The sequence below is a fragment of the Thalassophryne amazonica genome, chromosome 8, assembly GCF_902500255.1.
Source record: "Thalassophryne amazonica chromosome 8, fThaAma1.1, whole genome shotgun sequence".
NCBI lineage: Eukaryota > Metazoa > Chordata > Actinopteri > Batrachoidiformes > Batrachoididae > Thalassophryne > Thalassophryne amazonica.
Window position 1 is genome coordinate 97,672,048 of NC_047110.1, and position 27,967 is coordinate 97,700,014.

Genomic DNA, 27,967 nt, shown 5'->3' on the forward strand with positions numbered 1-27,967 from the left:
CCCTAAATTATGATGTTGAACAATCTTTGTTTTCAAGTCATTTAAGAGTTGTTTAGAGGCTCCCATGTTGCCACTCATTAGAAGATATGCAAAGAGGGGAAACATTTGCAAATGGCCAACTTAAATACCCTTTCTCATGATTGGATTCAACTGTGTAAGGAGGTCAAGGGTCAATGAGCTTACCAAACCAATTTTGTGTTCCAATAATTAGTGCTCAATGTATTCAAATCAATAAAATGAAAAATTTATGCACCTGCCTAATTTTGTTTAAATAATTATTGCACACTTTCTGTAAATATTAGAACTTCATTTCACTTTGTCTGCTATATGATATATTTACCTGAAATTTCTGATCCAGACAACCAATGATTTAGGAAAGGAAAGTCATGAAAATTATCAGGGGTGCCCAAATGTTTGCATACAACTGTAAATTTTGAACTTCTTGAAATTAGCGCCACGCTCAGACATGAGCCTTGTTCGGCCAATATTCTGCCACTATTCTCCCATGATTGCTGAATAACTGCGTTTGCACCAAAAAAAAAAAAAAGCATGCTATGTGGCTCATTATTCATCCTTCATTATTTGGTAGGACCAGGGCTTTATTTTTCAGTGCTCATGACATGGACAAAAAAATGCAATCCAAGATCTCTGATGTCCTTCAATCTGGATCACCTCCAAAATTCAGTGAAGTCTTCCATGCCCTAATATCTGTCTGTGGTGCAAATTAGGTGAACCTAGTTTTTGACCAAATGCTGATTTTTTTTTTTCTTTTTTTCAAAATTTCAAGAAGAGTTCTTTTGACTAATTTGAGATGAGACAATCGTTTGTGGCTGGGTGATGTTTGTCCCTTAATTTTATTGTAGTCCTGACCCTCATTTTGTTTGGATTGGTTCATGAGCTCTCATCTGCACAGTCCGTCAGAGTTGGTGTGGACATTAACTAGTGCACAAAGTACATACTGATTATCATTGCCCCAACTGTATTAACTGCAATAATGCTGTAAAACTTTAATGGCAAGGAGATAATGCATAGCCACAAACTCTAGAAGACGTGCACTTTGAAATGTTTCTTGCAGATGGTCACTTCTAAACCACTGCCCTAATAAGAAAATGCAACGTTGCTCCATGTTGTAGGTTATTCAGACTTTTCTCCTGCTTAATTTTGACCTTTTTATTATTTTGTGTGGTGGCGCTGGAACATCTTCAGTTTGTAGTACATGTCAGGTTGGAGGAGATTTGTTTTTCTTGTTTTACTTTTCTTTAGAACACATAATGAAGACACATCTCCGAAGAGCTGCTGTAACGGGAGGTTTTCTGTTTTTCATCTATATCATCATCTACATGAATCTGAGTGTAAAACCAGAGAAAGCAGCTAAAGACAGAATCAGTGAGGAAGCAGTTCTGAGGAAACTGGATAGGATTGAAGAGAGCCTCAACAAGCTGGGTGAGAAAGCAGACACCACTCCAGATTTTGTAGTTTTTGCATTTGACAAAGAATCAAAATGTGATACTAATTTTTCAGTTGACATTGCATTAATTTCATTATTTCTGACAGCTCATCTTGCAGTATGATAAGAGCTGTCACAATACAAGTCAAGTTTAAACATTCCACACTTACTATTAAAACTATGAAAGAGTCGTTTTTTTTTTTTTTTTTTTTTTTTTTTTTTTTTTTTTTTTTTTTACTTTTTCTGATTTTCTATAATGGATTGTGTTGTGCAAAACTCTTAGGCACACAAACATGCCCCCCCAGGTGATAAAACTGCATCATTTATTTAATAAGGTTCCCTGAAAATTGGGTAAAAATTTGATCATGACAATTTTATTGAGTGATGTTCAGCAGCCTTTGTTTTCATACTAGATAGTAAATACACTTTTTTCAAGTGAGATCTGTAACTTGGTAATTGGTTTCTTGATTAAAATAAATCATGTTTTGAAAAAACAGGAATGATTAGACATTTCCAATTTAATATATTGAGATGTTGGTGGAGGTGGGGTGGTTGGTGCAGCAATATTTGCTGAACATTTTTATTTATTTTATAATTTATTTTATTTTTTGTACATTACTGCATTTGCATCACCTTAAAACCAGAACTAATCTGAGCCCTCATATTGAATTTGCCCTGCATTTAGTCTGGCTGCATATTGCAAGTTCTTGGACCCCCCCCCCCCCAAAAAAAAAACCCCAAACAAACAAAACAACCTTTGGCTCTTAATAATCATTTATAATATAACTGATCATAATTTCTCTTTTTTTATCTTGATGTTTGTTAAACACATATACTAACAGCTCAAAACTGATTTTCTGTTGATGTGCTAAAGGAAGGACAGTTATGGTGACTGTGAGTGCAACATGTACACCCTGCATTCTTGACACGGATACAGACTAATTCTTGGTGTTTCAGTGAATGTGTGGCTCCATGTGACCAATTCTGTCAAAAACAGCCATTTTTATAGTTGATTAACAGTCTGTCCACCATGTTTATTTTATATTGCTTGCTTGCTCTTGCTTGCCTCTACTGGTGGTTGGCTCTCACTGCGGTATTGTATCACTTCCTGTTCCGGAGTACAGCGGTGTTTTGTTGTATCTGTTAGCTGTTTAATCTGCGCAGTTAGATTGATCTAGTTAACTAGATAACGATTTGTTTCACAGTATAATCTTCACGTGCCTTAACTAAAGCACTCCCTCTGCTGAATCACCTCTAAATTATTTACACAATATTCACTTTGTGTGTTTTTAGGAATCCGCTAGCTTAGCGCAGCTACTAGCTCTTAGCCGATTTAGCATGGCAGCTTCTCCTGTCTCTCCTGCACTTTTCTGCTCTGGGTGTGAAATGTTTAGTTATTCCTCGACCTCCTTTAGCAGTAATGGTACTTGTAATAAGTGTAGCTTATTCGTAGCTTTGGAGGCCAGGCTGGGCGAATTGGAGACTTGGCTCCGCACCGTGGAAAATTCGCAGCTAGCCAGGCCCCTGTAGTCGGTGCGGACCAAGGTAGCTTAGCCGCCGTTAGTTCCCTTCCAGCAGATCCCGAGCAGCCGGGAAAGCAGGCCGACTGGGTGACTGTGAGGAGGAAGCGTAGCCCTAAACAGAAGTCCCGTGTACACCGCCAACCCGTTCACATTTCTAACCGTTTTTCCCCACTCGGCAACACACCCACCGAGGATCAAACTCTGGTTATTGGCGACTCTGTTTTGAGAAATGTGAAGTTAGCGACACCAGCAACCATAGTCAGTTGTCTTCCGGGGGCCAGAGCAGGTGACATTGAAGGAAATTAGAAAACTGCTGGCTAAGGCTAAGCGTAAATTTGGTAAGATTGTAATTCATGTCGGCAGTAATGACACCCGGTTATGCCAATCGGAGGTCACTAAAATTAACATTGAATCGGTGTGTAATTTTGCAAAAACAATGTCGGACTCTGTAGTTTTCTCTGGGCCCCTCCCCAATTGGACCGGGAGTGACATGTTTAGCCGCATGTTCTCCTTGAATTGCTGGCTGTCTGAGTGGTGTCCAAAAAATGAGGTGGGCTTCATAGATAATTGGCAAAGCTTCTGGGGAAAACCTGGTCTTGTTAGGAGAGACAGCATTCATCCCACTTTGGATGGAGCAGCTCTCATTTCTAGAAATCTGGCCAGTTTTCTTAAATCCTCCAAACCGTGACTATCCAGGGTTGGGACCAGGAAGCAGAGTTGTAGTCTTACACACCTCTCTGCAGCTTCTCTCCCCCTGCCATCCCCTCATTACCCCATCCCCGTAGAGACGGTGCCTGCTCCCAGACCACCAATAACCAGTAAAAATCTATTTAAGCATAAAAATTCAAAAAGAAAAAATAATTGTAGCACCTTCAACTGCACCACAGACTAAAACGGTTAAATGTGGTCTATTAAACATTAGATCTCTCTCTTCTAAGTCCCTGTTAGTAAATGATATAATAATTGATCAACATATTGATTTATTCTGCCTTACAGAAACTGGTTACAGCAGGATGAATATGTTAGTTTAAATGAGTCAACACCCCCGAGTCACACTAACTGCCAGAATGCTCATAGCACGGGCCGAGGCGGAGGATTAGCAACAATCTTCCATTCCAGCTTATTAATTAATCAAAAACACAGACAGAGCTTTAATTCATTTGAAAGCTTGACTCTTAGTCTTGTCCATCCAAATTGGAAGTCCCAAAAACCAGTTTTATTTGTTATTATCTATCGTCCACCTGGTCGTTACTGTGAGTTTCTCTGTGAATTTTCAGACCTTTTGTCTGACTTAGTGCTTAGCTCAGATAAGATAATTATAGTGGGCGATTTTAACATCCACACAGATGCTGAGAATGACAGCCTCAACACTGCATTTAATCTATTATTAGACTCAATTGGCTTTGCTCAAAATGTAAATGAGTCCACCCACCACTTTAATCATACTTTAGATCTTGTTTTGACTTATGGTATGGAAATTGAAGACTTAACAGTATTCCCTGAAAACCCCCTTCTGTCTGATCATTTCTTAATAACGTTTACATTTACTCTGATGGACTACCCAGCAGTGGGGAATAAGTTTCATTACACTAGAAGTCTTTTAACTAGGTTTAAGGATATGATTCCTTCTTTATGTTCTCTAATGCCATATACCAACACAGTGCAGAGTAGCTACCTAAACTCTGTAAGTGAGATAGAGTATCTCGTCAATAGTTTTACATCCTCATTGAAGACAACTTTGGATGCTGTAGCTCCTCTGAAAAAGAGAGCTTTAAATCAGAAGTGCCTGACTCCGTGGTATAACTCACAAACTCGCAGCTTAAAGCAGATAACCCATAAGTTGGAGAGGAAATGGCGTCTCACTAATTTAGAAGATCTTCACTTAGCCTGGAAAAAAGAGTCTGTTGCTCTATAAAAAAGCCCTCCATAAAGCTAGGACATCTTACTACTCATCACTAATTGAAGAAAATAAGAACAACCCCAGGTTTCTTTTCAGCACTGTAGCCAGGCTGACAAAGAGTCAGAGCTCTACTGAGCCGAGTATTCCTTTAACTTTAACTAGTAATGACTTCATGACTTTCTTTGCTAATAAAATTTTAACTATTAGAGAAAAAATTACTCATAACCATCCCAAAGACGTATCGTTATCTTTGGCTGCTTTCAGTGATGCCGGTATTTGGTTAGACTCTTTCTCTCCGATTGTTCTGTCTGAGTTATTTTCATTAGTTACTTCCTCCAAACCATCAACATGTCTATTAGACCCCATTCCTACCAGGCTGCTCAAGGAAGCCCTACCATTAATTAATGCTTCGATCTTAAATATGATCAATCATCTTTATTAGTTGGCTATGTACCACAGGCTTTTAAGGTGGCAGTAATTAAACCATTACTTAAAAAGCCATCACTTGACCCAGTTATCTTAGCTAATTATAGGCCAATCTCCAACCTTCCTTTTCTCTCAAAAATTCTTGAAAGGGTAGTTGTAAAACATCTAACTGATCATCTGCAGAGGAATGGTCTATTTGAAGAGTTTCAGTCAGGTTTTAGAATTCATCATAGTACAGAAACAGCATTAGTGAAGGTTACAAATGATCTTCTTATGGCCTCAGACAGTGGACTTATCTCTGTGCTTGTTCTGTTAGACCTCAGTGCTGCTTTTGATACTGTTGACCATAAAATTTTATTACAGAGATTAGAGCATGCCATAGGTATTAAAGGCACTGCGCTGTGGTGGTTTGAATCATATTTATCTAATAGATTACAATTTGTTCATGTAAATGGGGAATCTTCTTCACAGACTAAGGTTAATTATGGAGTTCCACAAGGTTCTGTGCTAGGACCAATTTTATTCACTTTATACATGTTTCCCTTAGGCAGTATTATTAGACGGCATTGCTTAAATTTTCATTGTTACGCAGATGATACCCAGCTTTATCTATCCATGAAGCCAGAGGACACACACCAATTAGCTAAACTGCAGGATTGTCTTACAGACATAAAGATATGGATGACCTCTAATTTCCTGCTTTTAAACTCAGCTAAAACTGAAGTTATTGTACTTGGCCCCACAAATCTAAGAAACATGGTGTCTAACCAGATCCTTACTCTGGATGGCATTACCCTGACCTCTAGTAATACTGTGAGAAATCTTGGAGTCATTTTTTGATCAGGATATGTCATTCAATGCGCATATTAAACAAATATGTAGGACTGCTTTTTTGCATTTGCGCAATATCTCTAAAATTAGAAAGGTCTTGCCTGAGTGATGCTGAAAAACTAATTCATGCATTTATTTCCTCTAGGCTGGACTATTGTAATTCATTATTATGAGGTTGTCCTAAAAGTTCCCTGAAAAGCCTTCAGTTAATTCAAAATGCTGCAGCTAGAGTGCTAACAGGGACTAGAAGGAGAAAGCATATCTCACCCATATTGGCCTCTCTTTATTGGCTTCCTGTTAATTCTAGAATAGAATTTAAAATTCTTCTTCTTACTTATAAGGTTTTGAATAATCAGGTCCCATCTTATCTTAGGGACCTCATAGTACCATATCACCCCAATAGAGCACTTCGCTCTCAGACTGCAGGCTTACTTGTAGTTCCTAGGGTTTGTAAGAGTAGAATGGGAGGCAGAGCCTTCAGCTTTCAGGCTCCTCTCCTGTGGAACCAGCTCCCAATTCAGATCAGGGAGACAGACACCCTCTCTACTTTTAAGATTAGGCTTAAAACTTTCCTTTTTGCTAAAGCTTATAGTTAGGGCTGGATCAGGTGACCCCGAACCATCCCTTAGTTATGCTGCTATAGACTTAGACTGCTGGGGGGTTCCCATGATGCACTGAGTGTTTCTTTCTCTTTTTGCTCTGTATGCACCACTCTGCATTTAATCATTAGTGATTGATCTCTGCTCCCCTCCACAGCATGTCTTTTTCCTGGTTCTCTCCCTCAGCCCCAACCAGTCCCAGCAGAAGACTGCCCCTCCCTGAGCCTGGTTCTGCTGGAGGTTTCTTCCTGTTAAAAGGGAGTTTTTCCTTCCCACTGTTGCCAAGTGCTTGCTCACAGGGGGTCGTTTTGACCGTTGGGGTTTTTCCGTAATTATTGTATGGCCTTACCTTACAATATAAAGCGCCTTGGGGCAACTGTTTGTTGTGATTTGGCGCTATATAAATAAAATTGATTTGATTTGATTTGATATTGACTCCAAACTCAGTTAAATAGTTATGACCTTGAGGTTGACCTTTCAAGGTCACACAGGCTCAAAAGGTCATGTGACCAATAGTGATGTGAAATGTGACTTCATAATGGTGTTTAATAATCACTATAGGTGTGTGTTTTACCAATTCCTCAAAATAGCCATTCTAAAAATCTACGTTGAAGCATTTTGTCAAAATGTTGACCTTGGACTGTGACCTTGACTTTTAATAGACTTTTCTCAGAAGCAAATCACTTTGCCAGCAGATGACCCTCGAAATTTCTAACGTTACTTTTATCATACACTGTAGCAAAAAGAAGTTCCCACATGCTCTACGGCAGTGCAAAGGCGCTAACAATGTTCTGCTGTTATCCACTGGTGATGGTTATCTGCTGATTCCAAAGGACAGAGGTGTTTTTGTGGGGCAGAGGGTTGATCGTCATGTAAAAGATGCTTCAAGATATTTTTCTGCACAATTAATCTGAGTTTTAACTTCTTTTTTTTTGTCTCTGTAAACACTTTCCACTGAAGAAACGTTGATAGCAGTTTCTCCCAATGAATGCGTTGCCAATGTGGAGCCATCAGAAGCCCCAAAACAACAGAAGGTCACAGTGCCAAAGCTGTATCCACAGTCGGTGCTGTTTACGCAGTGGGGAGACGACCTGTCAGAAGATGAACAAAAGGAGGCAGAAGCTTTGTTTCGAGAGTACGGTTATAACGTCTTTCTGAGTAACCGGCTGCCGTTAGACAGGAAGCTTTCTGATACAAGAGAAACCAGGTACTGTGATTACTGGAAGTGCTGCTAAGTGTTCTGGGAGTGGGTTTCATTTTTTTGTTCACTGTCTTCTGTCTACTGGTCTTCCTCCCTTTGACATCCTGATTAGACGAAGTGCAGCACTGACATGAATTCAGATAGCTTTGCAACCCTGATATGCAATTTTTAAAAAGGATCATAGGGATACTTACTCATTTTTATTTTACCTTTGACCCCTCTATACAGAATAATGTCATTTAATAATATTGGCTAAAATTGGGTAGTAGATACATTGGGTAAAATTTATATTCCCACAAAAATAAACCTGGATGCATTCTGCCTTGTCCACTCACTGAGCAGGAGAATGTTTTTTTCTGTCTTTTCACTGGACAACATAATCGTGGGAACAGCCAACAGCTCAACACTGGGTGCAACGTAGACTCAAGCGTTTAACGGATTTGTCTTCCAACACGATGGTCCCTGCTTTAAGGTCATATTTGTGCCATTATCTTTGTCCATGTGGAGTTGGATTAGGACAGTCAAATCAACATGTCCATGCTGGATCTGCTGTCATGACTATGAGAAAAATTGGAGAAACCAAAACACTGAATGGCAGTTGATATGCAGTAAGAAACATCTGCATATACATTTTACAGAAATAATTAGTTTCAAATCAGCATCGCCGTGTTCATTAAGTGTTTGGTTTACTGGCACAAAACTTCAAAAAGTAAATTACAATGGATTTATACTATAAAAATAGACTAGTTGTATAAAGTTGTTTACATTTTATTTATGTATTTGTTTATTTTATAGAATTTTTGGTCAACCATAGCTCCCAGGTTTTTTGTCTTTCTTCCATCATTGATTTTAACTGTATTGTGCAAGTGAAATGCAGATATAAAATATACCTGGTCTTTTATTTTATTTATATTTTTCTTGTGTTTTTGCTCGTTTTAACCTCTATTTTGAATCATGACCCCTATTTTGAATCAGTACCATACTGCAGGGGATCAATACATTTTTATCTTATCAGAAGTCATAAATACAACTTTCAATGAGATCTGTTCAGAGTAGCACCTCACTTATATCTTTAACCACTTTATCATTTTATTAATATTACCCATTTTACAGCCATGTAGGAAATCTATGGAAAGAAATGTAAATACCATAGACTCTTCTTGTGCTTTTACATGTTTTTTTTTTGTTTTGTTTTGTTTTTTTACATCAAATCAAACTGAAAAATAGTTTGATTTGTAATATTTTTTATGGCGTGAGTGGGTGAGAGATGCTCTCTTAGTCATACCGTATGATCACTCCACTCAGTCTGGTCTTATTCTATTATTATTATCGTTATTATTTATTTATTTACTTACTTACTTACTTACTTACTTGTTTGTTTATTTAAAAAAGCAGAGTGAGTTTTTTTCCTTCCCACTGTCATGAGTGTGCTTGCTCATGGGGTGGGCAAAGTCCCGACCTGTGTTGAGGATATTTGTTGTTGCCTGGTGTTATTCTGCCAACTGCTCCACTGAAACAGGTCCGATCGAGTAGTTTTGAGTTGAAATTTTGTGCCACTGTCAAACACGGGCTGATTTATTTGTGTTATGTATCTCCATAGACTATATCTGTCATCTTTGCCACCATGATTGTTTTGGTGTCACTAACATCTCGCGAGCCACAAGACTTCAGTAAATAAAGAAAAGAAAGTCCCTTCGACGATCCCTTGTTTGCACTTGGGGTCGCCGCAGCAAATCCGAGGTGGATCTGCATGTTGAATTGGCACACGTTTTATGCCGGATGCCCTTCCTGACGCAACTCCATATTACATGGAGAAATATGGTAGGGGTGGGATTGGAACCAGGAACCTACTGCACCAAAACAAACTGCACTAAGCACTTGGCCACCACCCCTGCTACTTCAGTAAATATATATATAGTGTAATGAAAGCCATATTTGGTGTTTTCACTTAAAACCTTTCTGCTCCCACACCACGCCCTCTCCATTCATGAGAGGGATGCCAACAAACTCTTCAAGAGACAGGACCCACGCAAAGCCCCCAGAAACTGACTGTCTCCCCATCCATACTGAAGAACTGTGCAGACCAACTGTGTCCAATGTTCACAGACATCTTCAACACCCCACTATAGAGACATGCCAGGTGCCAGCATGCTTCAGGGTCTCCACCATCATCCCCATCCCCCAAAAACAAAGAACTACAGACCCGTAGCCCTGACCTTTGTGGTGATGAAGACCTTCGAGCTCCTTGTCTTCACACACCTGAAGACCTACACCTGGATCCCCTGCAGTTTGCCTATAGAGCCAAGAGGTCTGTATGCGACGCTGTCGTCACGGCCCTCCATTTCATCCTCCAGCATGTGGACTCCCCAGGAACCTACACCAAGATTCTGTTTGTGGACTTCAACTCTGCTTTCAATATGATTATCACAGCCCTGCTGCAGGACAAGTTCTCTCAGCTTGGCATGCCCAACTCCACCTGCAGGTGGATAACTGACTTCCTGTCCAACAGGAGGCAACATATGAAGCTGGGAGGGCACGTCTCTGATACATGTCCCATGAGCACCAGATCCCCCCAAGACTGCGTTCTTTCTCCTCTTCTGTTCTCCCTGTACACCAACAGCTGTACCTCTAGTCACCAGTCTATGAAGCTCCTGAAGTTTGCAGACAACACGACCCTCATCTGACTCATCTCTGATGGGGACGAGTCTGCCCACAGATGGGAGATTGACCACCTGGTGTCCTGGTGCAGACAAAACAATCTGCAATCTATTAAAAATCTATTTAAGCATAAAAATTCAAAAGAAAAAATAATATAGCACCTTCAACTGCACCACAGACTAAAACAGTTAAATGTGGTCTATTAAACATTAGGTCTCTCTCTTCTAAGTCCCTGTTAGTAAATGATATAATAATTGATCAACATATTGATTTATTCTGCCTTACAGAAACCTGGTTACAGCAGGATGAATAAGTTAGTTTAAATGAGTCAACACCCCCGAGTCACACTAACTGTCAGAATGCTCGTAGCACGGGCCGAGGCGGAGGATTAGCAGCAATCTTCCATTCCAGCTTATTAATTAATCAAAAACCCAGACAGAGCTTTAATTCATTTGAAAGCTTGACTCTTAGTCTTGTCCATCCAAATTGGAAGTCCCAAAAACCAGTTTTATTTGTTGTTATCTATCGTCCACCTGGTCGTTACTGTGAGTTTCTCTGTGAATTTTCAGAACTTTTGTCTGACTTAGTGCTTAGCTCAGATAAGATAATTATAGTGGGTGATTTTAAAATCCACACAGATGCTGAGAATGACAGCCTCAACACTGCATTTAATCTATTATTAGACTCAATTGGCTTTGCTCAAAATGTAATGAGTCCACCCACCACTTTAATCATATCTTAGATCTTGTTCTGACTTATGGTATGGAAATTGAAGACTTAACAGTATTCCCTGAAAACTCCCTTCTGTCTGATCATTTCTTAATAACATTTACATTTACTGTGATGGACTACCCAGCAGTGGGGAATAAGTTTCATTACACTAGAAGTCTTTCAGAAAGCGCTTGTAACTAGGTTTAAGGATATGATTCCTTCTTTATGTTCCCTAATGCCATATACCAACACAGTGCAGAGTAGCTACCTAAACTCTGTAAGTGAGATAGAGTATCTCGTCAATAGTTTTACATCCTCATTGAAGACAACTTTGGATGCTGTAGCTCCTCTGAAAAAGAGAGCTTTAATCAGAAGTGCCTGATTCCGTGGTATAACTCACAAACTCGTAGCTTAAAGCAGATAACCCGTAAGTTGGAGAGGAAATGGCGTCTCACTAATTTAGAAGATCTTCACTTAGCCTGGAAAAAGAGTCTGTTGCTCTATAAAAAAGCCCTCCGTAAAGCTAGGACATTCTCCTACTCATCACTAATTGAAGAAAATAAGAACAACCCCAGGTTTCTTTTCAGCACTGTAGCCAGGCTGACAAAGAGTCAGAGCTCTATTGAGCCGAGTATTCCTTAACTTTAACTAGTAATGACTTCATGACTTTCTTTGCTAATAAAATTTTAACTATTAGAGAAAAAATTACTCATAACCATCCCAAAGACGTACGTTATCTTTGCTGCTTTCAGTGATGCCGGTATTTGGTTAGACTCTTCTCTCCGATTGTTCTGTTCTGAGTTATTTTCATTAGGTACTTCCTCCAAACCATCAACATGTCTATTAGACCCCATTCCTACCAGGCTGCTCAAGAAGCCCTACCATTATTTAATGCTTTCGATCTTAAATATGATCAATCTATCTTTATTAGATGGCTATGTACCACAGGCTTTAAGGTGGCAGTAATTAAAACCATTACTTAAAAAGCCATCACTTGACCCAGCTATCTTAGCTAATTATAGGCCAATCTCCAACCTTCCTTTTCTCTCAAAAATTCTTGAAAGGGTAGTTGTAAAACAGCTAACTGATCATCTGGCAGAGGAATGGTCTATTTGAAGAGTTTCAGTCAGGTTTTAGAATTCATCATAGTACAGAAACAGCATTAGTGAAGGTTACAAAATGATCTCTTATGGCCTCAGACAGTGGACTCATCTCTGTGCTTGTTCTGTTAGACCTCAGTGCTGCTTTTGATTACTGTTGACCATAAAATTTTATTACAGAGATTAGAGCAGCCATAAGGTATAAAGGCACGTGCCTGCGGTGGTTTGAATCATATTTATCTAATAGATTACAATTTGTTCATGTAAATGGGGAATCTTCTTCACAGACTAGAGGTTAATTATGGAGTTCCACAAGGTTCTGTGCTAGGACCAATTTTATTCACTTTATACATGCTTCCCTTAGGCAGTATTATTAGACGGCAATTGCTTAAATTTTCATTGTTACACAGATGATACCCAGCTTTATCTATCCATGAGCCAGAGGACACACACCAATTAGCTAAACTGCAGGATTGTCTTACAGACATAAGGACATTGGATGACCTCTAATTTCCTGCTTTTAAACTCAGATAAAACTGAAGTTATTGTACTTGGCCCCACAATCTTAGAAACATGGTGTCTAACCAGATCCTTACTCTGGATGGCATTACTCCTGACCTCTAGTAATACTGGTGAGAAATCTTGGAGTCATTTTTGATCAGGATATGTCATTCAAAGCGCATATTAAACAAATATGTAAGACTGCTTTTTGCATTTGCGCAATATCTCCTAAAATTAGAAGGTCTTGTCTCAGAGTGATGCTGAAAAACTAATTCATGCATTTATTTCCTCTAGGCTGGACTATTGTAATTCATTATTATCAGGTTGTCCTAAAAGTTCCCTGCAAAGCCTTCAGTTAGATCAAAATGCTGCAGCTAGAGTACTTACGGGGACTAGAAGGAGAGAGCATATCTCACCCATATTGGCCTCTCTTCATTGGCTTCCTGTTAATTTTAGAATAGAATTTAAAATTCTTCTTCTTACTTATAAGGTTTTGAATAATCAGGTCCCTTCTTATCTTAGGGACCTCATAGTACCATATCACCCCAATAGAGCGCTTCATTCTCAGACTGCAGGCTTACTTGTAGTCCTAGGGTTTGTAAGGTAGAAATGGGAGGCAGAGCCTTTCAGCCTTTCAGGCTCCTCTCCTGTGAAACCAGCTCCCAATTCGGATCAGGGAGAACAGACACCCTCTCTACTTTTAAGATTAGGCTTAAAACTTTCCTTTTGCTAAAGCTTATAGTTAGGGCTGATCAGGTGACCCTGAACCATCCCTTAGTTATGCTGCTATAGACTTAGACTGCTGGGGGGTTCCCATAATGCACTGAGTGTTTCTTTCTCTTTTTGCTCTGTATGCACCACTCTGCATTTAATCATTAGTGATTGATCTCTGCTCCCCTCCACAGCATGTCTTTTTCCTGGTTCTCTCCCTCAGCCCCAACCAGTCCCAGCGAAGACTGCCCCTCCTGAGCCTGGTTTCTGCTGGAGGTTCTTCCTGTTAAAAGGGAGTTTTTCCTTCCCACTGTCGCCCAAGTGCTTGCTCACAGGGGGTCGTTTGACCTTTGGGGTTTTTACGTAATTACTGTATGGCCTTGCCTTACAATATAAAGTGCCTTGGGGCAACTGTTTGTGTGATTATTGGCGCTATATAAATAAAATTGAATTGAATTGGAGCTCACACCCTCAAGACAGTGGAGAGTGGTGCTGACTTCAGAAAGACTCAGATCCTTGCCAACACCATCCCCTGTGTGACTCCCCCATATTGTCATTGCGGAGTCCTTCTGCTACCTGGGGATCACCATCACTCAGGACCTTAAGTGGGGAGCTGAACATCAGCTCTCTCATCAAAGAGCAAAACAGAGGATGTACTTTCTGCGGCAGCTGAGGAAGTTCAACTTGCCAAAAACAATGATATGAACGACACTGTCTCACTGAGTCTATCACTTCACCTCCATCACCATCTGGTACGCTGCTTTCACCTGCCAAGACAGGAGCAGACTGCAGCTATCTATCCATGCAGCAGAGAAGGGTGATCGACTGCAAGTCTTCCATCTCACTACAGGACCTGTATGCCTCCCAGGGCCCTGAGGCGAGCAAAGAGATAGTGGCCGATCCTCCCGCTATAGGTCACAAACTTTTTGTCACCCTCCCCTCTGGCAGATGGCTGAGGTCCATCAAGACCAAAACCTCAAGCACAAAAATAGCTTCTTCCATCCGCAGCTAAACTTATAATATACTGCCAAGCCCCCCCCCCCCCCCCCAACTCCCCACTACCATAAAATACAGATTGGTCATCCCTGCACTGAAAGGTACTGTACATTTGTACTCCAATCACCTGTTTTTGCACAGTCCCATTCCCATATGTTATATTTATTTAACAGTGAATATAGTTTTGCCTGTTTGACTCTTTTACTTCTTACAGAAGTGTTTTTTTTTTTTCTCTTATTGTTTATGCACCAGTAACACCAGATCAAATCCCTTGTATGTGCAAACTTATTTGGCAATAAATTTAATTCTGATTCTGATTTAGATAATGTTTCAGAGTTGTGTTGACTGTCAGATTAAATGGCATTTTTAAATTAATAAATTTTTTGTTTATTATTTATTTATTTTGTTTTTATAAATGGTAAATGGTAGGGGAGGTGATGGTCTAGTGCTTAAGCATTGGGCTTGACACCAGAGGATCCTCGGTTCAAATCCCAGCCTGACCGGAAAATCACTGGGGGCCCTTGGGCAAGGTCCTTAATCCCCTAGTTGCTCCTGGTGTGTAGTGAGTACTTTGTGTGGCAGCACCCTGACATTGGGGTGAATGTGAGGCATTATTGTAAAGCGCTTTGAGTGTCTGCTGCAGATGGAAAAGCGCTATATAAATGCGGCCCATTTTCTATTTGATTTGATAAAACAAATTATGTGTCAAACCAAGCAGTGAATTTTCTTTGTAGGTATTGTAGAACAAGAACCCAGAACAAGTTTACCCACCGCACAGAACAGTATCATAAGGAGGCCTCACTGCTTTGTGATCTTTCCAGTTTCCAATTCCAGTTTACAGTCTTTCACATCAAATCACTTGACGTAATGCGTGAGATCATCTTTGCATGCTTCCATGCAATAATCTGATTTTACGTTTACTGATACTCATGAAAACAAACCTACAAAAACTGAAACTCTAAACATTTTATGGTGTAGTGGGAAAAAAACTTTTTCATTGTTACTGTGTGCCACATTATTTAGATGTCTGCATACAGATTACCCAAAGGACCTGCCAAGCATCAGTGTGGTGCTCATCTACCTAAACGAGGCTCTTTCCATCATAAAACGAGCAATACGGAGCATCATAGATCACACTCCAAAGCACCTTCTGAGGGAGATCATACTGGGTGGACGACCACAGCACAACGGTATAAACGGAACCTGCAACCTGTCACACAGTGTCACTGTTAAGGATGATGATGGGACGAACTGATAAAGTCCTCAGTATTCAACGTAATGCTTTACTGCTGCTTAGGTCTTTTAATCAATTAATTTTGTATTTATATGCATCCGTACTCCTTTATTTATAGATTTGACTGTAGACTCGCTTTTCAGATGACCTAGGACAACCATTACAAGCCTACATTGATCAAATTCACAAAGAGATGCCTGGAATCATAAAGAAAGTCAAACACAAGCAGCAAATGGGTTTGTCTCAGTCACGGAACTCAGGGTGGGAACACGCTACTGCTGATGTTGTGGCCATTTTGGATGCCCATATTGAAGCCAAAGTGGGATGGTGAGTATATCAATTTAACTGTTGAACTCAAAGGAATGGAATCCAGCTCGCGATCCTCCACTGTAGTTTCAACGGTGACCCCTACTCCCTGTTCTGTGGTGTAAATAAGTCAAGTTTAAACAGGGCCACCGGGGGGTGGGGGGCAGGGAACTGTTGTACATATTTATCTGGTTGTTTGGTGGATGGAGAAAGAAAAACGTGGCTGCCAAGAGAACAAAGAAAATATGATCACTGTCTGGCAGTGAAGATTTAAACAAAACAAATAATTCCTTCTGCACTGTGTAAAGTAGGAAAAACTAGAGCTCTTCGTGGAATTCTATTGTACCTCTATTAATGGTACAATAATGCCAGGTGGAGATATTGCTCTATTTGAAAACCTTGAGTACAGACTGCTGTGGGACATCACATCCAACCTGCTGCTTATAGTAGTAGATACATTTTTCAATAAAAAGAAATGATAATTAAAAAGGACAGATCTATACATTGCAATAATAATAATAATAACAATAACAATAACTTGCAAAACTAGGCAGCATTCTGGAATGGGGGTTAGCACTGTTGTCTTACAGCAGGAAGGTCCTGGGATCTCTTCCCACCTGATCCATTCTGTGTCGAGCTTGCATGTTCTCTCCCCATATTTGCATGGGCATCCTGCAAGTGCTCTGGCTTCCTCCCACTTCCAGAGACATTTAGGTTAGGTGAATTGGTACCTCCAAATTGACCACAGCTGTGAGTGCGCTTGTCTACTTGGGTGATTCTTAGACTACGGGCACTTATTATGTCCTTTGATCATATTGTATGAAAAACAGAAAAAAGGGGAAATTTCACACTTTTATAGTTATCTTTACAATGAAAGTGTGTTAAGAAATTTGTTCTAGTAGTCTATGATGACTTTTTCACCTTTTTTCAGCATCAATTATATGCAAATATTGCTGTTTTGTGCTTGTCCCACACCCAGACTTTTTGAATCTTCAATGATAAAAATGAATGGTAAAGAAACGTTTTTTTTTTCTACTGTTTTAAAATATCTCTGAATAAATATCAGTAAAATAATCAAAACATAATTGGGGTATTCAATGTCATACAACTGTTGTGATTTTTTTTTAAACAAAATGTAGTTGTCCCACACTATTGCCGTAATTTCCACCACAGCACTGTAATGTCCCTTTAAACAGTTTGTATGAAAGATTGTTTGGGTAGTTTCTATGGAGATAAACAGTGACATCAGAGCACATGTATATAGCGCCAAATCACAACAAACAGTTGCCCCAAGGTGCTTTATATTGTAAGGCATTTACAAGGCCAATAGCGCCTGTAGTTAAAGAATCACCCACATGTGGCCCTGCCATAGATTGACGTCCGATCCAGAGTGTACCCCACCTCTCACCCTGTGACCACCGCATTCGGCTTCAGCTCCCCTGTGACCCTTAATTGAAATAAGCAGGCATAGAAAGTGAATGAATGCATGAAAACTGCAATACTTCTCTGTGAAACACTGTCACACTTTGGCAGGTGGTTAGAGATCAAGCCTAAGGTTTGGCTTAACATTAGGTTACCCCTCAAGCGACCGAATGGGGTCATTTATGACCCTGGCTTATATTTTTGTGCACTGTTTTATAATTTTAATCGGAAAAAATTTTCTTACCACGAATTTGTCAATCTATTTGTCTTGCATTTGTTCATAGAATTTTGCAAGGATCGGCCAATCCAAATTTGTGTGGGGTCACTTATGACACCCTGGAAGATCTATGAGATTTTCAACATTATAGCTTCAGATGGTTTTGTAATTTACCAACTCTAATCAGTGTATTTTACTGCTTTGCAAGAAAGCACGGACAACAGACCTAGAATAGCAAAATTTACAGCTGCGCAAGCATTGAGATGGATTCTTGATGCCCAGAGTGAGGATGAAAAGGATGATTGACAAATATATTAGAGAGTGAAATAAATATGAGGAACCTTAAAACAATCTTTAAAGTTGATGCATCAGTTAAACACAAAATCCCAATTATTTCTGCTTTCAGATATACTGTAGCAGCGAAATTATACTCAACAAAAATATAAATGCAACACTTTTGGTTTTGCTCCCATTTTGTATGAGATGAACTCAAAGATCTAAAACTTTTTCCACAGACGCAATATCACCATTTCCCTCAAATATTGTTCACAAACCAGTCTAAATCTGTGATAGTGAGCACTTCTCCTTTGCTGAGATAATCCATCCCACCTCACAGGTGTGCCATACCAAGATGCTGATTAGACACCATGATTAGTGCACAGGTGTGCCTTAGACTGCCCACAATAAAAGGCCACTCTGAAAGGTGCAGGTTTTATCACACAGCACAATGCCACAGATGTCGCAAGATTTGAGGGAGCGTGCAATTGGCATGCTGGACAGCAGGAATGTCAACCAGAGCTGTTGCTCGTGTATTGATGTTCATTTCTCTACCATAAGCCGTCTCCAAAGGCGTTTCAGAGAATTTGGCAGTACATCCAACCAGCCTCACAACCACAGACCACGTGTAACCACACCAGCCCAGGACCTCCACATCCAGCATGTTCACCTCCAAGATCATCTGAGACAGCCACTCGGACAGCTGCTGAAACAATCGGTTGCCTAACCAAAGAATTTCCTGCACAAACTGTCAGAACCATCTCAGGGAAGCTCATCTGCATGCTCGTCGTCCTCATCGGGGTCTCGACTGACTCCAGTTTCGTCGTCATAACGACTTGAGTGGGCAAATGCTCACATTCGCTGGCGTTTGGCACGTTGGAGAGGTGTTCTCTTCACGGATGAATCCCGGTTCACACTGTCCAGGGCAGATGGCAGACAGCGCGTGGCGTCGTGGTGGGTGAGCGGTTTTCTGATTGTCAATGTTGTGGATCAAGTGGCCCATGGTGGCGGTGGGGTTATGGTATGGGCAGGCGTCTGTTATGGACGAAGAAACACAGGTGCATTTTATTGATGGTATTTTGAATGCACAGAGATACGTGACGAGATCCTGAGGCCCATTGTTGTGCCATCCCAAGAACATCACCTCATGTTGCAGCAGGATACTGCACGGCCCCATGTTGCAAGGATCTGTACACAATTCTTGGAAGCTGAAATGTCCCAGTTCTTGCATGGCCGGCATACTCAGGGACATTGTCACCCATTGAGCATGTTTGGGATGCTCTGGACCGGCGTATACGACAGCGTGTACCAGTTCCTGCCAATATCCAGCAACTTCGCACAGCCATTGAAGAGGAGTGGACCAACATTCCACAGGCCACAATTGACAACCTGATCAACTCTATGCGAAGGAGATGTGCTGCACTGCATGAGGCAAATGGTGGTCACACCAGATACTGACTGGTCTCCCCCCCCCCCCCCCAATAAAACAAAAGTGCACCTTTCAGAGTGGCCTTTTATTGTGGGTAGTCTAAGGCACACCTGTGCACTAATCAGCATCTTGGTATGGCACACCTGTGAGGTGGGATGGATTATCTCAGCAAAGGAGACGTGTTCATTATCACAGATTTAGACTGGTTTGTGAACAATATTTGCGGGAAATGGTGATAATGTGTATGTGGAAAAAGTTTTAGATCTTTGAGTTCATCTCATACAAAATGGGAGCAAAACAAAAGTGTTGCATTTATATTTTTGTTGGGTGTATTTTCCCTTCATGCATAGACCAGCCACACTGCAGAAATACTGGTGAGTCATGGACTAGGTGTAGCTCGTTACTTCATGCCTGTTTGTTCTTTAGGGCGGAACCCTTGCTGGCCAGGATCAAAGCTGACAGAACAGTTGTGGTTTCTCCTGTGTTTGATAAAGTTCATTTTGATGACCTGCACGTTGAAAAGTACGTGGCAGCTGCTCACGGCTTTGACTGGCCTTTGTGGTGCATGTACGAGTCCAACGAACCCGGGTGGCTGCACAAGAAGGACGAGTCGCAACCTGGAAAGTACGTAAAATCATCTGATAGTTTGAGAGGTGTTTTGCTGTTTGTTCCTTTACTCTTCGTGGGTCCTTCGGTTAATTTCCACCAAACTTAGTGCTTAATATATTTATTGAACTTTACACAATATAAAAATACAAACAACAAAAAAACACACACCCTAAAAGGAAGAACATGTAGGTTTACCCTGTCACTTTAAAGGCACGTATGCATATTGTAAACAAGAAAGAGAAACAACATAAGAAATAAATACTCATAACCAACCAAAATCATTCAAACAAACAAAAATGTCATTAAACAAAAACTACGTACTCCCAAACCTGTGTCGATGGTTGGTCAAAAAAAAAAAAAAAAATCAGGAAAGGCTTCCAGACTTTATCAAATCTGATTTCCACTAAACATAATATGTGGATGACAGTCAATCACAAATTCACTCTTAAAGGGTTTGTTTTGACAAGGGTGAGGGTCATTAGGGTCAAAAGTTAACATTCTGAGTTTTCACTCCAGTGCCCACCAGACTTGACAGACATATGGACGTGGGTTCTGGAATTGCCCAGCAAGGTCAAATTTATCAAAGGTCAATCATACCCATCCTTTCACTTTTTTCCTACCAAATTTGGTATGCCACTGAAGGTTGACCCCAAAAATATCTTTTAAAGAACCCTTGTCAGCATAGGTCATGGGATTGGATTTTTCAACTCACTCTGTACCAAACATTTAATTGTGTGGGGTTTTTTTAAATCTCAAACTATGATCACTGATTACTTTTGTGAGCATAATCATTTACCATGTAGAGTAAACGGAGAAGTATGACAGTAGGTTATTGTCACCTGGAAACATCAGTGGAAACTGTTTTCTTTGTTTTCTTTGTTGTTTTTTTGTGGGACAGGAGTCCTTCAGTCATGGGGATCTTTGCAGCAGACAGACTCTTTATTGGAGAAATCGGTGGACTTGATGGTGGAATGAAAATTTATGGAGGAGAAAATGTTGAACTTGGAATTCGTGTGAGTAATAGTATGATACATGGTGCTAAATGAACATCAGTAATAATAGGATATGGGTTGCCGTGAGCCATGTCACTTCCGGCAAAGTGGCCAGTCCAAAAGCGAGAATTCGTACTTCCACGGCTGGCCGACCTATGAAACTAAGGTCGGGCTGCATTGATTGATTGAAATCAGCTGGTTTTGTTTTTTCTCTAACTTGCTTCTAACAGCCAGCTGATAGCTTTCACTGCCTGGAACGATGAGATTTATACACCAAGCTGACATGAAATGAAGCATTGTACATTAAATTGACTTTATTGACGAGTCTGACCCCTTTGAAAAGTGACCAAATTACATGTATTTGTATTGAGCTCTGCGATGTTTTCATCGGCCAAAAATGGACACCAGAGGGCGCTCGGTGTAAAGTCCGAGGCAACCAACAGGGTGCGGACTGAACATCAGTAAGAATACGATACACGGCGCTAACTGAACGTCAGTAAGAATACGATACACGGCGCTAACTGAACGTCAGTAACAATACGATGCACGGCGCTAACTGAACGTCAGTAACAATACGATACACGGCGCTAACTGAACGTCAGTAAGAATATGATACATGGCGTGAACTTCTCATCCATTTCTGTTGATGTTTCATGTTGTCTGTTTGGCCTTTTGCCTGATCAGGTGTGGCTGTGCGGTGGCAGCGTGGAGGTCGTGCCGTGCTCCAGAATAGCTCACATTGAGAGGGCCCACAAACCATATGCACCTGATCTTAGACACGTCATGAAGAGAAATGCCTTGAGGGTTGCAGATGTCTGGTTTGATGAGTATAAGAGAAATGTGATGATTGCCTGGAATCTTCCTCTTCAGGTAATGTTTAGTTCCACATAGTATTTGGGTTCACTTTGCAGTTCTCTCATCTATGGGGAAGTGTGTGTGGTGTGTGTGTGTGTGTTGTGTGTGTGTGTGTGTGTGTGTGTGTGTGTGTGTGTGTGTGTGTGTGTGTGTGTGTGTGTGTGTGTGTGTGTGTGTGTGTGTGTGTGTGCGCGTTTCCGGGGTTTGAGCTTCATACACGCTTCGCCATTTAAAGTAGACCTTATATTTGCATGTGAATTATGAAGCCTTGCTTGGTGCACTTTGATGTCTCTGGAGAGCAGCAGGTTCTGTATCTCAGAGGGACTGGAGTTGGGCTGGTAATATCTAGACATATATCTAAATTTGGCACTTTTAGACAAAACCGAACAAATATGATATTTTTGATGACACCACTGGACTCACGTCTATCATTAAAGCCGGTGTTTTCCAGAATGAGCTGCTCAGCAGACACACTTTGACATTTTATATGTATTTGATGTTCTCGTACCTTTTTCTGTATGACAACAGAATCATGGGATTGATATCGGTGACGTGTCGGAGAGGAAAAAGCTACGAGAAAGGCTGAAATGTAAGCCTTTCAAATGGTACATGGAGAACGTGTATACGAGTCTGGAAACGTGGGATAACCTCTTAGGATATGGTACGGTAAGTGTCACTTTAACTGAGAGAATAAACTCATGCTCAGCAGCTTCAAGAACTGATAATTAATGTGTGATATGAAAATACAGGCTGGAGTTAAACATGGTGAGCCAGAAAGCATTCCAGAGACTGAATCCTTTAATGTTCCACTCTTCTTTCCAGCTGCGGAGCGGCATTTTTAGTTTTTACTGCGTGGATGAGGGCCCTGTTCCCGGAAACATTCTCATTCTGTTTCATTGCCACGGTTATGGATCACAGGTCTGCAGTCTGTGTGCACATGGAAGACAAGTACAGAGAGAAAAACTGCAATTTGTACAACGATATCTGATCATATTTTATCTTTAATTATCGTGTTCATCAGCACTGCTACTACAACACAGATGGCCAGATCATCATCGGAGAAATTAAATCTCACAAATATAACAGTAACCGCTGCCTCGTTGATCCCGGCACCGGCAGCATTCCGACTCTGCACAGCTGTCAGCTGGCAAAGCAAAACCGGTTACATGTGGAATGGGACTTCAAACAGGTAAGATTGCTTCTGCTTGTTTCGAAGATCTTCTCCACCGTTAACTCAAGGAACATAAATAAAAAACAAAAATTCTACAGAAAATGTAATCTAAACTGCTGAAAAGGGTCTCCTGCCAACCAGTTTTGTAGCTGCACTCAGTGTTTTTGTGATTAAAGCACAGCTCTTCATCCCTGTTCCTGGAGATCACCCACCTTCCATGTTTTCCATGTGTATCTGCTGCAAGCACAGCTGATTGGTCAGATCTGGTGTTTTCTGTGTCTGGATTGACTGAGGACACCTGACTTAGTTCATTAGCTGTGGGTGGAAAACAGGCAGAGCAGGTGATCTCCAGGAGCAGGGTTAGTGACCCCTGGCTGGGCGATGTGTCCACGAGTGCATCCAGAAAGTATTCACAGCACTTCTCTTTTTCCACACTGTTTGTTACCCTTATTCCAAAATAGATTAATTTCATTTTTCCCCTCAAAATTCTAATCACAACACCCCGTAATGACAACATAAAGGTGTTTTTTTTTTTTTTTTTTTTTTTTTTGCAAAAAATGAAGAAGTCACATATACATAAGTATTCACACCTTTTCTTCAATACTTCTTTGATGCACCTTTGGCAGCAATTAAGGCCTCAATTCTTCTTGAATATGATGGCACAAGCTTGGTACACCTATCTTTGGGCACTTTTGTCCATTCCTCCTTGCAGCACCTCTCAAGCCTCATCAGGTTGGATGGGGAGCTGGCTGCGTGAATGGCCCCATATTTTCTAAGTGCCCTGTGAGTGTTCTTTATGGAGCAACACAAATGGCATGTGAGAGTGTGGTGTGCCCCCCCCCACAACACAGATGGCGTGTGAGTCTGTCGTTCAACACCCCATGAGCCTATAGTCAAGGTTGCGAAGGCTCAATCGGTGGGTGCAGTGCAGTCCATATTGATTGACATGATCACATGCGCACACACCCACTACAGTTATGCGTTTGTCAGGGGACCATGGTTGACATGCAGTTACGTCATGGGTTGGATGTCATTCGAAATCAAACAGGGAGGGAGCTGACCACCGCCCATGGCCAGTGCTGTGGTCCTGCAGCTTGCATCGCTCCACATTGCAGCCACCGCGTCAACACAACGCAAAGCTGGGCAACACATATTGTGACATGTGCTCCAATCACCCATGTGTAAGGCACGATGCTGCACGCGTGTCTGAAAACGACGACATGGGAAAAAATAAAAACAAACTGGATCACCCCAACCACGTTTCAGCGCCAAACACCGATGGGTATGCAGTCAAAGCTGCACCTGACCGATGCATCATCGCTACACACAGCTGGTGAACACTTATCGTGCCATGCAGAATATCACCTCACAACATGCCACTGTGATGTGCGCTCTCCTCACATGGTAATCAATAAAAACACATATCATCTTTGCAACGTGATCATCAGCGCCTCAGTGTGCACTGGACAGCGGGACACGCAGAGCTGGCTGATGTGTTCATGATATGAGCGCATGGCTTCATTCATGTCAGTAAATTACTTCCTTGTTTATGTCCATGGCCATGGTTCATGTACATAAAGGAAGGATAATTCTTGTATTGTCTGCTCTTTATAACAGGAATTAAATATTAAATATTGCTTTTTTTTTCTGTGTGTGTGTGTGTGTGTGTGTGTGTGTGTGTTTACAGTGAGAACAGAATCATTACCAGTAACATGATTGTCTTACATTTAAACAGTTGTTGAGGAAAAAATGATTTTAGGTCAAAGTGTCTGAGGCTGTTTGTGGAAATAAAGTCAGATAATTGACAGATTGTCAAAATAACAGGCTTTTAATTCAAAGCTTCGAATAACACACAAGGTCAGGGTGCACACAGCAAAAATTGGAAAAAGTGTGTGCAAAAGGCAGCTCTGAAAGTGCACTTTTGTACACCTGCAAAGGCAGGGGCACAGCAAGCAGTCACATACACATGAATACATTTAGCTTTTCCCATGAATGTTATCACAGTCTCGGGTGTGGAGGAAAAAGGGAGGATAGCTACACAGAGATGGCTGCAAGGTTACATAAAGACATTTAATATAGAGTTTAGATGCAAAAGTTTTAGGCAGGCTATCTGTAAGGGAAAAATGAATAATTTTACATCACACAGTACATTCATTGTTCTTATAATGCTCTGTGCTCTCTCATTGTTTTGTCCTTACACATATTTGTTGATTTATGTACATATGTATGGAGCTAAATCAAGGCCAAAAGTTTTGTAATCTGAAAATAAAAAAGATTGAAAAAATAAATTTTGAAACTGAAAATGAAAGTTTTGTAATCTGAAAATAAAAAAGATTGAAAAAATAAATTTTGAAACTGAAAATTAAAGTTTTGTTCTTGAATTTTATAATAATTTAAAAAGTATTATCAAAATAACAATAAGTGTAAGATATATATTTTTCAGTTTAAATAAATTTTTTGATTCAGCTCTGTAATTTTTTTGATCAAATAATTTATTTTCATTCATATTTCTTTTTTTCACTTTCAGATCTTGTTTTTTCAGTTTCAAACTTTTGGCCCCCTAAAAAACCAATGTGTCCCAAATCCACACAAGACCGTGAATGCAGCGCAGCATCACCACATGAAAATGAGGCAGGTCGCTCATTTTACAGGCTGCAGTGGAGTATTACGAGCTTCTAAGTGACACACCAGAGGAGACCTGGCTCAGCAGTCTGAAGGAAGCTTTAATATGGACACAACCAAGCAGACCGCCGGTAAATCCAAAGCCACCCGGAAGAGCGCGCCGGCTACCGGCAGTGTGAAGAAGCCCCAACGTTACAGGCCCGGCACCGTGGCGCTGAGAGAGATCCGCCGCTACCAGAAATCCACTGAGCTGCTGATCCACAAGCTGCCCTTCCAGCACCTGGTGAGAGAAATCGCTCAGGACTTCAAGACCGACCTGCACTTTCAGAGCTCCGCTGTGATGTTCTGCAGGGAGGCCGGCAAGGCTGACCTGGTCGGCAGCTTGTGGATCAGCAGCTCGGTGGATTTCTGGTAGCGGTGGATCTCTCTCAGTGCCTCAGTGCCGGGCCTGTAACAGTGGGGCTTCTTCACACCACCGGTAGCCGGAGCGCTCTTCCGGGCGGCTTTGGATTTGGATTTATGGGCGGTCAACTTTGTTACATCGTCATTAAATTCACTATCCGGTACAACATACGGATCCACTGAACCAACTGCTACACATCGATCACAATAAACAGTTTTATCTCGAGGGTTTAAAGCCTCATAATAAGCTTTCTTCTCTCTATTTTCTTTCACACGCCAGCCGTCTAGTAAATAAACAATGGAGACGGGAGCAGTTATTATCTATCAAGTACCCACGTTTCCTGAAAGCAACATCATGTGAGGGACTGATTGCTCTGCTGTCACTCACAATTCCACGCCCCTCTCATCGAAGCCACGCCCTCCAATGCCAGAACAGGGCCAAAGTTTGAAACTGAAAAATAAGATCTGAAAGTGAAAAAAGCTCTGAAGGTGAAAAAAGAATATGAATGAACAAATTATTTTGATCAAAAAATTACAGAGCTGAATCAAAATTTATTTAAAATAAAAATATATATCTTACACTATTTTTATTTTGATAATACTTTTTTAAATGATTATAAAATTCAAGAACAAACATTGAATTTTCAGTTTCAAAATTAATTTTTTCAATCTTTTTTTATTTCAGATTACAAACTTTTAATTTTCAGTTTCACAATGTATTTTTTCAATCTTTTTATTTTCAGATTACAAAACTTTTTGGCCTTGATTTAGCCCCACATATGTCCACTATGTGATTGCTGCTGCTGCGGTGTGAGCACAATGTTGTATCACACCTGTCACGTGCTTGCACTGTGTTCGTGCACACGCACATGAGCGTGCATGAAACTGTCGCCGCGGGATCATAGACGCCTGTCTGACTGTGTGTCTCTCCTGACAGCAGGTGGAATTTTTCCAAGTTCGCCAATTCGTTTTTGTTTTTTTCCATCCTTTTTTGGTTGGTTTAAGCTTCTTTCGCCCAACTGCATGAAGGGGCCCTTAGAATTTTCCCTTGGTGAGATAAAAGTTATTCACAAAGCATCTTAGGCCTTAAGAGAGCTCCTAAGGTGCAAAACTGGTAAGAGTAGGGAGGAGGACATTTATGAAGCCTAAAAGTGTCTCAAACAGACAAGACGGTGGAAAGACAGAGAGGAAGGAGAGACATTCTCTGTATGTTGAATGCCAGTGATTCAGTCTGCTACCGGCTTGATGGTGCAGGGATAATGTTTGTGGTTAACCTCATCAGGAATGAGTTTACTTTTCCCACCCAGCGTAGTAAAGTAATAACATCTGAGATGAAGGTCATCATAACACTGTGATACCTGGCTGCTGGAAAAATGGAAATTGCATGTAAATTCTATAACATTCATACAATTATTAATATCAAAGTAAGCCACAGACACTATGCAGGTATTCTTGTTAGGAATGTCTCATTTCTCAGCATCAATCTACAGCTCTGACCCCATAAAGATTATACACAACGAGGGCCAAATTTCTGTCATTTAAATAAACTGATTTGAAATGGCCTCATCAGTCTTTCCTTGGTTATCTTTTATTTTTCCAGGGTCAGCAGATAAGAAACAGAGTGACGAAGGATGTCCTTGAAATTTCACAGGGGAAGTACGCATATTACGAGCTCATCATCCAGCGGTGCACCGGGCAGCAGTGGACGATTCAGCACATCATCACCAGTTTTTAGTTCGCACAAAATGCGTAAATAAACTCTAAAAATCAGATCATGTCAACGTTAAACTTTGTAACATTTCATAAAATTTACATTTACTTTAATGGA

The 27,967-nt window shown here is 40.7% G+C and overlaps 1 protein-coding gene across 1 annotated transcript; it reads left to right on the forward strand.

The window, feature by feature from the left end:
- Window positions 1-1,271: 1,271 nt before the first annotated feature.
- On the forward strand, window positions 1,272-27,967 carry LOC117514965 (probable polypeptide N-acetylgalactosaminyltransferase 8). Its single transcript, XM_034175528.1, has 11 exons — window positions 1,272-1,443; window positions 7,687-7,933; window positions 15,628-15,794; window positions 15,982-16,165; window positions 19,915-20,112; window positions 20,996-21,110; window positions 21,774-21,959; window positions 22,473-22,610; window positions 22,767-22,862; window positions 22,966-23,133; window positions 27,740-27,967. Exons 1-11 carry the CDS (start codon window positions 1,272-1,274, stop codon window positions 27,872-27,874), a joined length of 1,806 nt encoding a protein of 601 aa, XP_034031419.1. The 3' UTR covers window positions 27,875-27,967.